The 15,000-nt window shown below is 36.1% G+C and overlaps 1 protein-coding gene across 6 annotated transcripts in view; it reads right to left on the bottom strand.

Annotated features, from left to right (window-relative positions):
* LOC144965251 (uncharacterized) overlaps window positions 1-15,000 on the bottom strand; it is a 54,559-nt gene that overhangs the window by 36,562 nt on the left and 2,997 nt on the right. For 3 of the 6 annotated variants that reach the window (XM_078900391.1, XM_078900393.1, XM_078900392.1), the window contains exon 2: window positions 11,532-12,119. In XM_078900391.1, the coding sequence (XP_078756517.1) occupies window positions 11,532-11,577 (46 nt within the window). In that variant the 5' untranslated portion in view covers window positions 11,578-12,119. The remainder of the gene's footprint in view (window positions 1-11,531; window positions 12,120-15,000) is intronic. The other 3 variants (XM_078900395.1, XM_078900396.1, XM_078900394.1) reach the window with 2 other exon arrangements.

Genomic DNA, 15,000 nt, shown 5'->3' on the forward strand with positions numbered 1-15,000 from the left:
TGGGTTTCTTCTACGGTGATATTGTCAAAAGTTTTCGAGAATTGTACTGCTTTGAGAAGTAAAGTTTTAGTGATTGAAGGGTAGAAATTATAGATATCAAAGATGATTGCATTTTGTCCTTGTTTGTTTTCTGTGTTTCTGTACCAGTTGATGACTTCAGCGGGTTTTTTTCCATTGGTTGAATTCGGTTTCCTCGATGATTTTGGTGTTGATTCTGTCTCAGATCTGTTTGCTTATTTTTCCGATCTGTGATGTGCATGGGTTTATGAGACGGCATTGGACGTAGTTACGAAAGTTCGATTTTTGGTCTTCGATAGTGATGAAGGTGTTAGATTTTGCTGTGGTGTCTATTCTGTCGCTTACCTGTAGGTTTTCGGCGATGCTTTTATCTTCTGCTGTGATGCCAGATGTCGTAGATGGTGTTTGGTTGTTTTATAATTTACATATGTACATACAATAGATATCTCTGGCTCTCTCAACCAAAGTCAAGTCATCGAGCCCTATCTCGCTTTACAGCGCTGCACTGGGTTCTTCCATTCTTCTCTTGGAATAGACCCTAAGGACAAATTTCCCTTTAGAGAGGAATAAAAGCAATTCATTTATTTGAATATATTATTTTTATACATTTAGGGCTTTTTTCACCGTCACGCCAAGTTCAAGGTAATTCACAATGCTTGATACCTTTGCAGATCATAACACAAATGGTCATTCGTTAAGTACCCTTTGTGCACTCTACTAATATCACAGGCATCTTACACTGCATAAAACAAAGACGCAAAACATTGTGGCCTTCCAATGAAGGGAATGCATTTTTATGGACTATATTCTAATTATGATTGAAAAATTCTAAACTCTGAAAATCGAAAACATGCTGTGTATATACTTTTAATTTATGTCATCCAAGCTTCCCAACAGGTGACTTGTACTCTTTAGAATGGAAAGCTTGTTCCATAAGGCTTAATGGAGGAGAGAATGAAGCACTGCTAGGCATTGTTTTGTTTGCTTTTAAAGGTTTTACGGCGCTTGCACCACATTTAGGTCATATAAGCGCCAGTAAAAAGGAAGAAAATGAGATAATAAAAAGTTCTAGAATTACAATTAAAGCACCCAAGAAAAAGTAAGACAAAGGGGAATTAGTTCAAATAGGGAAAAGATGTAGATTCCAAGAACACACTATCAGTGTACCTAGGTTGAGATCACCTAAAAGTCTCATCCTGGCACAAGCACAGGTACCCACTAAGAGGAACACACTCATGAATATGTAAAACAGAAACACTACAGTGTATACCAGAGAGATGATTTAAAGCTAAAAAAAATATAATCTCCCATAATTCTAATTATATATTTGACTGTTTCCCTCCCAGTCAGGGTATCCGGCCAAGGCCAGGACAAAACCAAGTAATCTCATTCCAAGACAAAGACAGAAAGCATGTTGGAAAACAGATAAAGGGGTATAGAAGACAAAAAAGTGCCTCCCTGCCCACTATGGGAGATCAGGAACCCAATCCACACTGTGAGGCACATTAAATATGATGAATACGTGGGAATGTGCTATATATGTGCTATTTAATTCATCCTTCCTCTCATCCTCCTCTTCCTCCTCCTCATCCTCCTCCTCCTCCTCCTCCTCCTCCTCCGCCTCCTTCTCCTCCTCCCCATTCTCTTCCCCTTCTTTCTCCCTACTCTTCTCCTCCTCTCCCGCTCCACCTCCATTGTCTCTTCTTCCTACATTCAACCAAGAGACATTGATTTCAACTTGACTTTGTCTCCATCTATTCAGTAGGAAATATCAAGGGTATATCAAGCCTCTCCAATAAACAATTCACACTCAGTGTACTGTTTTAAAGTGTCGGGATTTATTTTGGATGTCTTTCGAGTGGGCTTTTCCCCCGACAGGATTAATTCACTGAAACAATCTTAATGCTTATCTGAAAAATATTATGCTAATACTTTCTTAGTCATATCTTAAAACCTTAATGAAATATTCTAAAACAGTAACATATATGACCCACCGACTCAAAATGGTATTATATAGGAGTGATATTGATGTTGAGAATAATAATATATTTATTTGTTTGACCGAGGAAAATGAAAATAATTTCATAAGGCGCATCAACTCAAAATTGCATTTTAAAAATCCTTTCAACTTTCTATTCTTTTTTTTTTTTTACATACGTTTTATTCCTACATAAAACCCATTTGCATTTCTGTTGCGCTTTTGCATCGTTTAACTACATTATATTACGGTATTTTATAGGGGTGGGGGTGGTATTTACCCATTGTGTTACGAAGAATGTCATTTAGAGCGTTAATGGTCACTTTAGAACTCTCTTGACTGTTGAATGGGAACATCTATTTAGACTATACATTTTAAGGTATCACTTCCCTTAGAAGTTCTTTTTAGAATGAAATATTAGCTCAAAAAATGTAAGATACAAAATTATAATAAGCACATATTATGTATTTTCGACTGGAAGCAAAAATAGGACGTCATCGTGGAATCGACAAGGTCGGTAGAATGGCCGCGACTAGGTGGACAAAGAAAAAACCTCGAGTGAACACAGGATCGAAACCGGAACCTTTGTGTGTAAAGCAAGAGCTATCAGGAATCCCAAATCAGATCTTAAAATAGAACTTGCGGCCCCTTTCATTATTTTAATTTTAAAGAAAAAATGCTTAAGACAAAGGAAAAGATAATTCGCCTCCATTTTTCAGTGGACAGGACTATATCAGACACAATCATCTAAAACTTCTATGTCTCAAGGTTTAAAATAAGACCCGATGTTCTTTTGTAGGATTTGAATCCGACCCTCCGATCCAAAAGAAAGCGATATAATATCACCATGGCATCGGCGTTTCCGATCACTGTCATCCATATTGTCTCCACAAACACGCTCACCCAAACCAGACTCTCCGAAAACATAATTGCATTTATTTTGATCGTTTCAGCAACCATAGACCGTTGTCGTTGGTACCAATTATTGGATAACAGTGTCCATTGGGCTGCCAACCATTCACGTCCCTGAGATCTCTTCATAAACAAAACCACGCCATTTTGTCTTAATTAACTCGTTGTGCTGTCCATTGAAACCAGCATCTGCCACCCATGGAACATCAATAAAGCGTTCATCGATGTAAACAAAATAACCCAGATCTATTCATTACATATGGACATTTTCAACGATTGGTGAAAATAGACGTTGATAGAATTTCACAAAACGGCATTGTGTCGAGGTAAATCTAATATTTATAATGGATTGAAAAAGATTATTTATAACGAGTTAAGAAAAAAAAAGAATGCCCCCATTAGAGGCGAAGAGAGAGAGAGAGAGAGAGAGAGAGAGAGAGATAGTGTGTGTGTGTGTGTGAGAGAGAGAGAGAGGGGGGGGGGGAGTGCGTTTCTTCAACTTGAAATAAAACACATTAAGCTGATAATTTGATCATTTTACTGAATTAAACTAAATTCTCTTCATTAAGATCATTCCCACATTACACCATATTGGTGTGATTGACCACATATTTTGGCGTTTGAATTGTTATGTTCTTAAATAGCGCTTATCCCGTGTTAAGGTCGTGGAAGTACCTAGGAAGAGAAAGACAGTAAGCAACCCTACAGGACAGTCAGATAGATTTAGACTTAATTACTGCTTACAAATAATACCCTATAATATATAATAATGTGATCTACCATTTTATTTAAGGTTGATCTTTGGGCCTATAAAATAATTGTCTAGTTTGAATTCCTCAGAGCAAATAAAGGATGAATATTCCGTCCACCTTCATTTGTCAAATTGTCTTTTTAGGAGTAGCTTTGCTTTCCATGACTCCATCTAGAGGCTTATTTAATTCGTTAAATATGAAGTGTCTTTAATTTCTTCAGAATATTTTGGCTTTTTTTCTTTTAGATTCCTTTACACTTTTCCTTTTTTTTATTTTTAAATAAATGTTCACTGTGCTGGCAGTTGGTGTCACTTGCTCAATATTTTTTTTTAAAAAGAACCAAAAAACAAACAAAAAACAAAAAAAAAGCAAAACAAACAAACAAACAAAAAAACCCCAAACAAACTAACTAACAAGGCGTACTTTAGAACATGTCCATGGAATGCTTATCACATACATAAATTTTTGATAACAGCGATGTAATGTATTTGTTCATTGCCATTCATCATCTCATTTATTATTTTCTTGCCTCAGGTGAGAACATATTGTGAAGCAGAAGAGAGAAAATAAATTCATCTCTGTTAACAAAATATAATTAAAAATAATATATCACTCGTATATCACAAAAGTCGTGTATAAAAAAAACAAACAACAAAAAAAACCCCAACTATATCACACGAGCTTAGAGATGGGATTTCCGCCAAACGTAAAGTTTAGTAAATCTATGACAAAAGCAAAGGAACGTAACCTAAAAAGAAGTCTAAAAATTAATGTCGCAAACTGAAGTGATCAAACAGAACAAATAAACAAACATTTAATGGGAACATCATATTTATTGTGGATCATGATTTAATCTTTTGATTTAATAACACACTTTTATAAAGAAACGAGGTAAATAAAATCGAGTTTTCAAAGAATGGGAATATTACAACAATATAACACGGTAAGATCCATAATCAAGATGAAAGCGAAAGCCAGGATGAAAGAAATTGAAATGTAATGAAATTCCCGTAGGAAATGTCAGAGAAAACGCACTTAGTAAATCACAGAACTTCAAAGGATTATAAAATCACCACTTATCATCATGCCTAAGGGTTAGGTAGATACAATTACAACGACCTGTGGACCTCCTTCATAAATGAAATGTGTTAGCTAAGAATAATATCAACAATTTCAACAAAAAAAAAGTCTTTCATGATGGGCATATTTCAAAGTATTGATCTCCATATCAATGACATTATCTAAGTAAATGCTATCGATTTTTTTCTTTTTTCTCCCACTTGAGACTCAAATCTTTGAAAAGTATTGGTTTGTGGCATGACACTCGCTTTCGGATCGGAAGGTTCTGGATTCGAGCCTCGCTCGGCACATAGTTGAGTCCTTGGAAAAGACTCTTTACTCACATTCTCTCATCGTAATTAGGTGTAAAATGGCCGTTAACTGCGTCGTCTCTGTCCGAAAAAATTGTAATATCGCCTAACAGTCTCGTTCTACATGTTAAATGTTGTTGCTGGCTATGAACCCCTTGTAAAGCGTTTTGAACACTAGTGGATATTGCGCTATATAAAAGCTCAAGTTTTTTGTTGTTTATTTTTCACAGTATTTACCAATGTCCATTGAGATATTGCCACTTCAATCCTCTCTTGCCAGGCGGTATCATTCCATACTAATGTATTGTTTATGTTTAAAACAGCCTCGTCTAGGTTATTTTTTGTTTTATTTTACAGGTTACTTTAGAGAAATATGTGACTAAGAATGTAGTCCTTTAGAGTCGCAATGGAGTTAGGATTCATACCAATGTCACTAATCTGTCAGTTTCCATCTGAATAAAGAGGCTGTTATCTTCTGTAAAGCCCTATTTTAGTTTCTATTTTGCACCCAGCCATTTAATCAATCATTATAGGGTAACATGTTTTTAATGAAGAGGAGGAAATAAATCGACACTAGGGAGGTCGAACCGTCTTTTTTGCATGTTAATCTAGTACTCTTCCAAGTGGGCTACAACCCCAAAGAACAAAATGAGATACAGCATTGTTCTTTATAAGATCAACGCACTCAACTTCCTCCTTTTCTCTCTGGTAGCATCTTAATGAGCTTCTGTCATTCTGTGGTTTGGCTTCACGAAATCAGATTTGTTATAAGGATCAGGATAACAAAAAGCTAGTCTGGGGTTGGGGAGGGGGAGGGGGAGTAGTGAGAGAAGAAATTTGGTGGGGGCAGTTCGTGTTTAGACGGGGGAAAAGCAAATATTTTTTTTTAGATATTGGAATCCGACACTAATTGTTAAAAACGATGTAGAGATACATTCCTCAGAAAAGATACCAATAAGAAGTCTTTGAATGATAGGGAAAACCAGGATTTATACAACTTCAACGGGCAGAAATCTGAAGGAAAGATAGCAAGGGAGGGGGGGGGGGGGGTATTGAGCATGACAGTACTAAAACTGATTCCGATAACCATCCAACCACAGATCTGCCCTACGCTGACAAAACTTTTTTTAAAATTTGGCTAGATTTTTTTTCTTTCAAATACCGATTCATCAGATGGCCCTCAACTTGTCAAACATTCATAAACCCGGGACTTCCAAGATAAGTCAGATAGTCTCAGATTTACGAAATGTTGACAAGTTGAGGGTTATCTTAAATCATCGATATTTAAAGAGAAAATTTCTGACCAATATTTAGAAAAAACAATTTTTGTCAGTGTAAGGCCAAGATCTCCCCGTGGAAAACTAAGGAATTCAATTTTTGATTTCATAAGATTCAGGCCTAATCAAATCAACGCCGAGTGCTCTCACTCCCAGAGACTCCGTGTGAAATTGAAAATTGATTTTATCAAATTTTCAATGTAAACAACAGGGAAATAATACTGGCACAGTGCAACCATTACAATGATGCTCCAAGGAAAACCCCTTTTTAAAAAAATGTCAGTCTATGGAATTGGTAGAGATTGTCGTGTATTTTATTTTCAGGTCTAGTGACCCAACTTGTTTTAGGCTTATTGTTGTAATGGAAACACTCTCAAAACAACGTGAAATATTGTCCATTACAACAATGTTAAAACGAGCCCACAATTGGGTTCGGTTATAAGACCTGCAAATATTTACGGAGGTAATGGCTAAATAACATTTTATTGACAAGAGAGAGAGAGAGAGAGAGAGAGAGAGAGAGAGAGAGATAGAGAGAGAGAGATAGAGAGAGATAGAGAGAGAGAGATAGATAGAGAGAGAGAGAGAGAGAGAGAGAGAGAGAGAGAGACTAATGTTTGATTGCGGTCTGTTGATAATCCAAGTGAGAGTAATGTCACAAAGAACTTGTTAACTATCTCAACAACAATTTATTGATTTTTTTAAAAAATTTGAAGCTTATATTATTCCCGTATTGTTTGGTTTATAAAGTATTATATATGTAAAGTCTATCAAGTCTCATTTGGTTAATATTATTTATTCTCTAAATTAAATCTGCACTTTTATTTAACACATTTTACATTCTTTGAATTCTGGATAAACTTTGGTGAGTAAAGAAATAGACAAGTAGAGTAAAAATAGATGTCGACACTGTGCAATCTATAAAATCGCAGTGTAAGATGTCTTTCCCAAGAAGTAAATATCCCAACACGTCATACAGAAATATAATGCAAATGTAATAGAATGTGAAATGAATCCGTTAGGGCGATGAAATCACAGGCAGAATGAATGATAGATAAGTGAAATGCAAGGCATATGAATAAGATCACGAAATTGAAATTAAACGCCAGTCTCTCTCATTATGCTCACGGATCCAATTGTGATAGATGGAAAATGTTTATTTTCATATTATCGACTCTTAGGATAGAGGTGTTGCAAGCGCCGTAAAACTCTTAAAAACAAACAAAACAATTAGGACAGAGGAAATTTCACAAACCTTAGAATCTAAAGAAAATAAGGAGGAACAAGAGAAGCTTTTGTTTTGTTTTTAAAGGTTTTACGGCACTTGCAACACATCACGCTATATCAAATCTTCACAAAATTGATTTTAAAAAGTAAGTCAAGCACCTAAATAATCTAACAAAGTGTAGTGCCGCAGTCAGCTTTTCATCTCAAAATGAAAACTTACTGCTAGGACCTGTGGTCTGTAAAAAGGTTGTATGAACAAAAATGAATAAAACGGCTTTAAAAAGGAATAAATTGATGAGTAGGTTTCGGGTACAAAACCATCCTTCAGTTAATAGAATATCGATTAAATATCTTACACAGAGTCAACAATGTCGAGAGAAGATAATATGTTTTCACGTGGTGAAGTCAAGAAGTGAACAGACATCTGATCGGTAATCGGGAGGTCTGAGGTTCGATCTCCAGTCTCAGCGGAATTGTTGGTTAGGATGAAGTTATTTCTTGTATATCACTTTCTGTTTCATCTAGTTCCGATTCATATACATTTTTTTCCAAATTTAAATCAATCTCAAAAGGGCAAAGAGAAGGAAGAGGAAGATGAAGGAAAGACAAAATGGGAGAGGGAGTGTGAATTGTAAAAAAAAAATCATTCTCGACTTCATGAAGAAAGACCCAGCCCATCAAATCAACACAGAGTGCTTGAATGGGAGATGTCGTGTGAAATCGAAATGTCATCGCATCAAACTTTCAATCAGCAATACAATCAACAACGGATGATAATGGCATACTGTAGCCACGACAAGAAAGCAACGTTCTTGTATATAGGGCCTGGTGGAAGGACAATGATCATAATGTCTCTAAAATTTTGAAAAACAAAATATAATGACTATATTGGAATTACTATAAAATAAGCTCTGATGTGAGCAAAATATTTCCTTGTGAAAATTATGATATCAATTTAATTACCTATAAAGGATATCATGTAACTTTTATGGATGTTGATTTTAGTGTGATCCCCTCGCAAAATGAGAGCTGAAATTGAGACCAAAAGGGTCCATGCCTCATACTCTAAAGAACAGTAAGTTAATTGCATTCCGTCTTTTCTGCTGGAGTCTTACATTTTTACTTGTGGCGGTGTTTTACGATTTACTGAGTTCAAAGTTAAACCCAAAACCTCCTCGCTAATGCGATATCAACCACGACTTTGACCAAACAGGGCAAGGGAGCCTAAAAAATTGCGATAATAAAGGGGGCGAAGAGCAGGGGAAAAATCCCGTGTTTGTCTACATGGATGCATAAGCATCTAATTCAATCAACATTAAGTGCTTTTCTTCTGTAAACCTTCTAAACACCAACCAATCACAAAGCAAGTAGCCACGACATGGATGTTTGAAAGACAATGTGGAAGACAATATGAAAGTATGTGGCCCGTTGCTTAAATTGGGCATTATCTGAAGGTGAATTCGACACAAAAATTTAATGTTAAGTCAAAATGAATTTGGCAAAAATACAAATCTGGGTAAATGGGAATCTCACCATTTTGGCTAAACTGTTGTACTCTGGAAAAACGCGCTTTCAATATTTTGACCTGAAAAATCGTCCGTCAGATATTAATTGTATGTCAATATTTGAAGGACGACTTTTTTGGTCCAGATTTTAAAACATGTTTTTTTCTTCTTTTCTCTACAGATTGCGGAGCATAGCTATTAGAGTTTGGTTGAATGACACTTCTCCTCAACTGGATTGGGACAGAGATCTTGAGGCGAGTTCTTTCGATCACCAAACCTTTCTCCGATCCTATATACTACTTCGTAATATTGTTAAAAGAGAAAGTTTACGTAACGATTACAGATTTAAACTACGTGAGAGATCGCAATTAGGTACCAGTCAGTGTGTTGAAATAGAAGACAATGCAGACATATTGATCGAGTAAGTACTCTTTTCAATTTTGCGAGGCGCATCAAATTTTTCATTGAAAGTAATGGAAATAATATTGTAAATATTATTCATTAGGAAATAATTACAATTCTGCCATACTCTGGAAAAACCCATATTTTAACATTTGACCAGAAAACTCTTCCTTCAAATAAGGATCGATTGCGAAGTCCCAGGTTTGAGAGGTTTTTTTTACCAGGATGAGGTCATTTAAATCGATCGGTATTTGAAGGACGAATTTTCTGGTCAAATTTTAAAATATAGGATTTTCCAGAGAATTGTCTAGTTAAAAATTATGTGTCAATCCCGTGTGTACCCAGACTTTATCGTCATCAGATTTTACCAGGTCATTCGGTTTCCCATCTCAGATAATTTCATTGTAATGTTAATGAAAGACAACGCTTCTTTTATGAACAAACAAATTTAGAATTTTGCCATTGTTTGACATGACAACAGATGCCGAATATTACACAATTCTGCATTAAGGTGAAAAATAACACTTAAAATTACTTGAAATTAAGCACAATAAAAATTTATATTTGTAATAAACTTGTGTAAAAATTGCCGCAATGCGGCTTGACTAGAATAGACACACGAAACTGTCAAACAGTTTTTCTTAGCCACCCGATATAAAATGTGTTTGTGAGTGTGTGTGTGTGTGTGTGTGTGTGTGTGTGTGTGTGTATGTGTGCTACATATATATCATTTTTTCCCCTGTTGATACACTATGATAGTCATACAAATATTTGCAGTCGTGATAATATAACCGCGTAGAGGACATGAATGACATATTCATTTGTAAGGGGGATGATTGACATGAAGGAGATTAAATATTACCGTGACAAGACCAAGTTACGATGATGAACTAATCATATTACACGCCAATGTGAGTGCGAGTGCGTGTTTGTGCGTTTGCGGGGAGAAATTCCAATCACAAACCGTGAAGAAACGAATTTATTCATCTTGAATTCAAGTTTTATTTATCCAAAGTTACGAAACTAGACTGGTTAGATTATTCTTAATCAGGTAAATTTCGCGTCTACAATGAGGTCTTTATTTTGTTAGGGGACCCTCTAATATAATAGGGAAGAAAAGTTGTGAGATCACACCTACTTTTCCGGTTCCAAAGTCATTGGAAGTGTGTATGTAACCGGGGCTTCTGGGGACTAAAAATGAATAGGTTGCAAGGAAAAAAATTTCATCTCCGAAAACAATAACTATGCATTTGACTGTTTCCCTCCCAGCCAGGACTCCGGCCAGGGCCAGGACAAAACCAAGTAATCTCATTCCAAGACAAAGACAGAAAGCATGTTGGAAAACAGATATAAAGGGATAGAAGACGCAGTATGTACCTCCCTGCCCACTATGGGAGGTCAGGAACCCCACCCAGATGCCATCACTTTGAAACAAGAAGATCGTTTACACAAGGTGTATGTTCAGTCCCCCGGAATAGTGTTTTTATACTTCCAATAAGATTGGAGCCAGTTTTTTTTATTTGTTTTATTTGTTTTTTTTTTTACATCGTACTATTGTTCCCTCCCTAGTTGTAACTAACCAAGATGGCAGAAGCTTCTGGTGGTATCACACTAAATCTTGTGACAGTCTTTCCAGCGGCGAAATCTTTACCGCAATTGTTGTGAACCCACCTGTACCCCCTTTAGAATCCACCCTCAACCATAAGCTCTGTGGTTTCATGTTCTTTGCCACAAAGTGTTCAGTTAGGAGATATCGAAAAAAAATCGTACTGATGAAACGTAACCACTGCTTGACAGGTTCTAGACCTTGCGTATAACTTTCGCTCGACTGGAAATTCCTATAAAGCAATAAAAATAATGAAAACTCACCGTTTTAGTGGTTTGATAGAGGTCAAATTGTTCCTTTTTTGGGATAAATAAAACGAATTCAAGGTTAATAATTATCTATGTTAAATGTACTGCTTGTAATATAAGGGCGGACGCATTGGAATTTCTCCCAAAGATTTTTTGCCCAATATTTTCCATTGTGAAGTTCTTAAACATTTTGACCCACTTCATTGAGCATATAAATATAATGTAATTTTACTTACCAACAAGGCAAATGATGATCAAAGAAAGGCTGTACGAAAAATTCATGATGGGAGGTGCCAGATTAACGCTGCCATCATAGTGCAAAAACAGCAAGAATAGTCCAATATCCAATGTTTGAAAGGAAAAGTCTGTAATATCTTAAAATATTCTCAATATCTCAACCATTGATAGAAAATATTGAAACTTTTATCAGTTAACAAATTAGTCCTGTATTCTCAGATGCACTTTTTAAGTTACGATATCTTGTGTGCAAATTTGTTTTCACTGTTTAATACGTATCTTGTGTCCAATGATTCATGAAAAAACTAGAGTCGAATGAAATCTTGAAAGTAAAGTGAGAAATAAGTCAAGCATTTGGCTATCATGTTTTGGAAGGTTAGACCAAAGGTTTTTGGTTACACACAAAGTTTGAGTGTGCTCACTAAAGACACGATAATCACTCAGAAAGTCAAAACAAAATGACTTGTGTGAAATGTCAACCACCACTTTCCCACACATCGAAGTCCATTACCGCGTTATCACTTCTTCCACCCAATATGACATTTTGAGACAAACGATAATGTCAGAGGTGAATAATTAATAACTTTCTGAAAACGAGCATAATTTAAAACACAGTTATGGCTGTACATAAAACAAGATGCATGAATACAACCCAATAGCTTATGTGCAAGTGAAATTCTGTGGCTTTTTATGAATGTGATAACTGTTCATTTACGTGTTTATTTCATGCTTGCGTTTGCTGTTTTTGTTGTTATGTGCGTTGTGTTGTATAACTCTGTGTGTGTGTGTGTTTGTGTGTGTGTTTGTGTGTGTGATAATTAATAGAAAATATCTGCAAATTGAGGCTATGCGTTTAGGTAAAATACACACAACATCCGCCAACCGCTTATAATGTACCATCACACAAAGCTATGTGTCACCTTGAATGTTTATAGTCAGATTGATATACATTAGTGAGAACTTATCAACAAAATGGCGATATAAAAACAATAACAAAGAGCTGAGTGACGTTAATTTTGTTCCTTCTCTACTGCAAATATTGCTGCTTGAAGCTCGAAGAAATAAATAGCGAATAAATAATATCTGTCTTCGTAAATTTAATTGACGCTTCAATTCCGTTTTCGCATTTTTATTTAATTAATGTGTAAACTTTAAGTTTGTAAGAATAATTTAACGGCTGTTTGATGTTTGATACTACAATAAAAAGCTGACTGTTAAGCAGGCGTCAGACAGAGGAAGATACACGTCACACACTGTTTTCTTGACCTTTACGGACTTCAATCATTTCAATGGGAGTGATATTTCGTCCAACCGAGACATCGATCACTTGAGTTGTTGCTTCTTGTATAGCCACAGGGAAGAAAAGTCCTTACATCAAATCCTCTCCTACTATTTTGGCTCCTTAATCCTTGGGAGTGTGTATGTCATCAGTCCTTCTGGGTACCTATAATGAATAGGTTACATAAAGGTGGTATAACTATTTCAGTAGCAGGATGTATAGGCATATTCTTAGGATTATGGGACGGAAAGGAGCGAGGATGGATAATCTATATAGAATGTGTGCGCTTGGCTTAGAAGCTCACAACATTGTCACCCGGAAGTATAACGGACCAACACACAAAACTTTGAGTAAACATGATCGTTTATAGTCAGGTTTAGTGAGAATTACTCATAAACGTGGATGGCAAAAAAAAAAACAATAACAAAGACCTGAGTGACGTCAACTTCAAACTATCTATAGACGACCAGCATATATTTTGACTAGAAAATGAGATACCATCACTCTGACACCAGAAGATGAATTTCACAAGTTATATACCCTGGAAGAGTGGTATTCCACTTCCAATGAAAAAGGAGCAAGTTTTTTTTTTACATCTCACTTTTCTTCCCTATCAACAACCAATATTAACAGATGTAGCCTTCGTTATCGTCCTGACGCTATGCGTTTATGTTTTGCCCACTAGCTGAAAAGTACAACAAACTGGTATTATGAAACCTGTAACGTCTACAGTCTATTACTTGTAGATGGACTTAAGTGAGAACTATAGTCCATTCCAAGTCCCGCGAATATTACAAATTCCCCCAAAGTTACGAAATCTGTCATCGTGTTTTTGCTGTTTTTTGGGGGGAGTTTTTTTGCGGCCGCAAAATTCGCACTTTTCCACAAGTTACCGCAAATTTTACAATTCTTTTTTCATGAAAAAGCTCTATTTTTCACTATTTTTGAACCCCAGAGGTAAAATGTGGCAAAATTTGGGATTTCAAATGACAATTTTCCGCGATGCCATGTGATGAAATGTTGATGCTTCTCTTTACCGGTTTCGGAACTCTTGTTTTAATATAAGAGTGATGTTTTTAGTCATTTTTATTTCTGATATGCACCTGAGTGACTTCTTGTTTGCCTCCTGAGACCAATGTAATATCTATTGGCCTTCGCGAATAAATACAATTGTCTGAATCTGAATCTGAATACGAAGAGTTAACAAAATTTGCAAAATTGGGCAATTTTAAAGGCAAAATGTGGCAAAATGTTCATTTTTTGTGTGGAAAAATTTGGCAAAATTTTGGGATTTCAAATGGCAATTTTGCACGATGCCAGCGAGTTGTGGTGCCGTGATTTTTGCATGCGGACTTATATTTCACCTTACGTTACGAATTTTTAATACCATTAGTGATTGACCAAACAGTTTTCTCACAATGTCGAATTCCTTTGAGCTTTTCATCGTTTGCAATAAAATATAACTCAAACTTTATAATGATTACAGTAACGGTGTGTTGATTCTCTTTCCCGTGGGGAAAATAATCATAACAAGTTGCATTCAGTGGCGTAGCTTAGCAAATACTTTTGGGTAGTTTGAAATAGTTTAATAATAGATAACATTTATCTAGTTCGTCACAGCCTTGAAAACTGGCTCACGGTGTTTATACTTTATCTCTTTCCTGGTCGACAACGGCCATATAATACATTGGACGACACAAGCAGCCTGTTAGGTGCTTGCATTATTTGGACAAAGACATTGTTGTCAAAAACCGCGCGGATCCTCCGAATCATTACGCCCGTCTCGTATAGGACGAGGAGAAATGCCTTTCACATAAAGACATAAAGCCCGACCAGCTGTTGAGCAAGACAATTCATAAAGGTCGGACAAGACATGTCACAAAATCCCACTGGTCAACCATCGAGTACGCTACGTGTTCGCCTTTCTTGAATTATCTTCACTGGAGGTGTGTGTGTGTGTGGGGGGGGGGGGCGCTTTGAATGTATTAATGTGAAATATCACTGAATCTAAACTTCTTTAGCACCAGATTCCATGTGAGAATCATCTATCTGCATTATCACTCTTTCGTATGTATTTTCACGATCCCAGGCTTCAGGCAGCCCCCACCGCTCTCTACTTCCCCTCAACTAACACATTTATCGATCCAATAATTTGCATCTGTTTGACAATAAATAAATTTCTTACGCCG

This window comes from Berghia stephanieae, chromosome 2 (genome assembly GCF_034508935.2).
Source record: "Berghia stephanieae isolate SIO BIC M18660-M18661 chromosome 2, UCSD_Bste_1.3, whole genome shotgun sequence".
In the NCBI taxonomy this organism is placed as follows: Eukaryota; Metazoa; Mollusca; class Gastropoda; order Nudibranchia; family Aeolidiidae; genus Berghia; species Berghia stephanieae.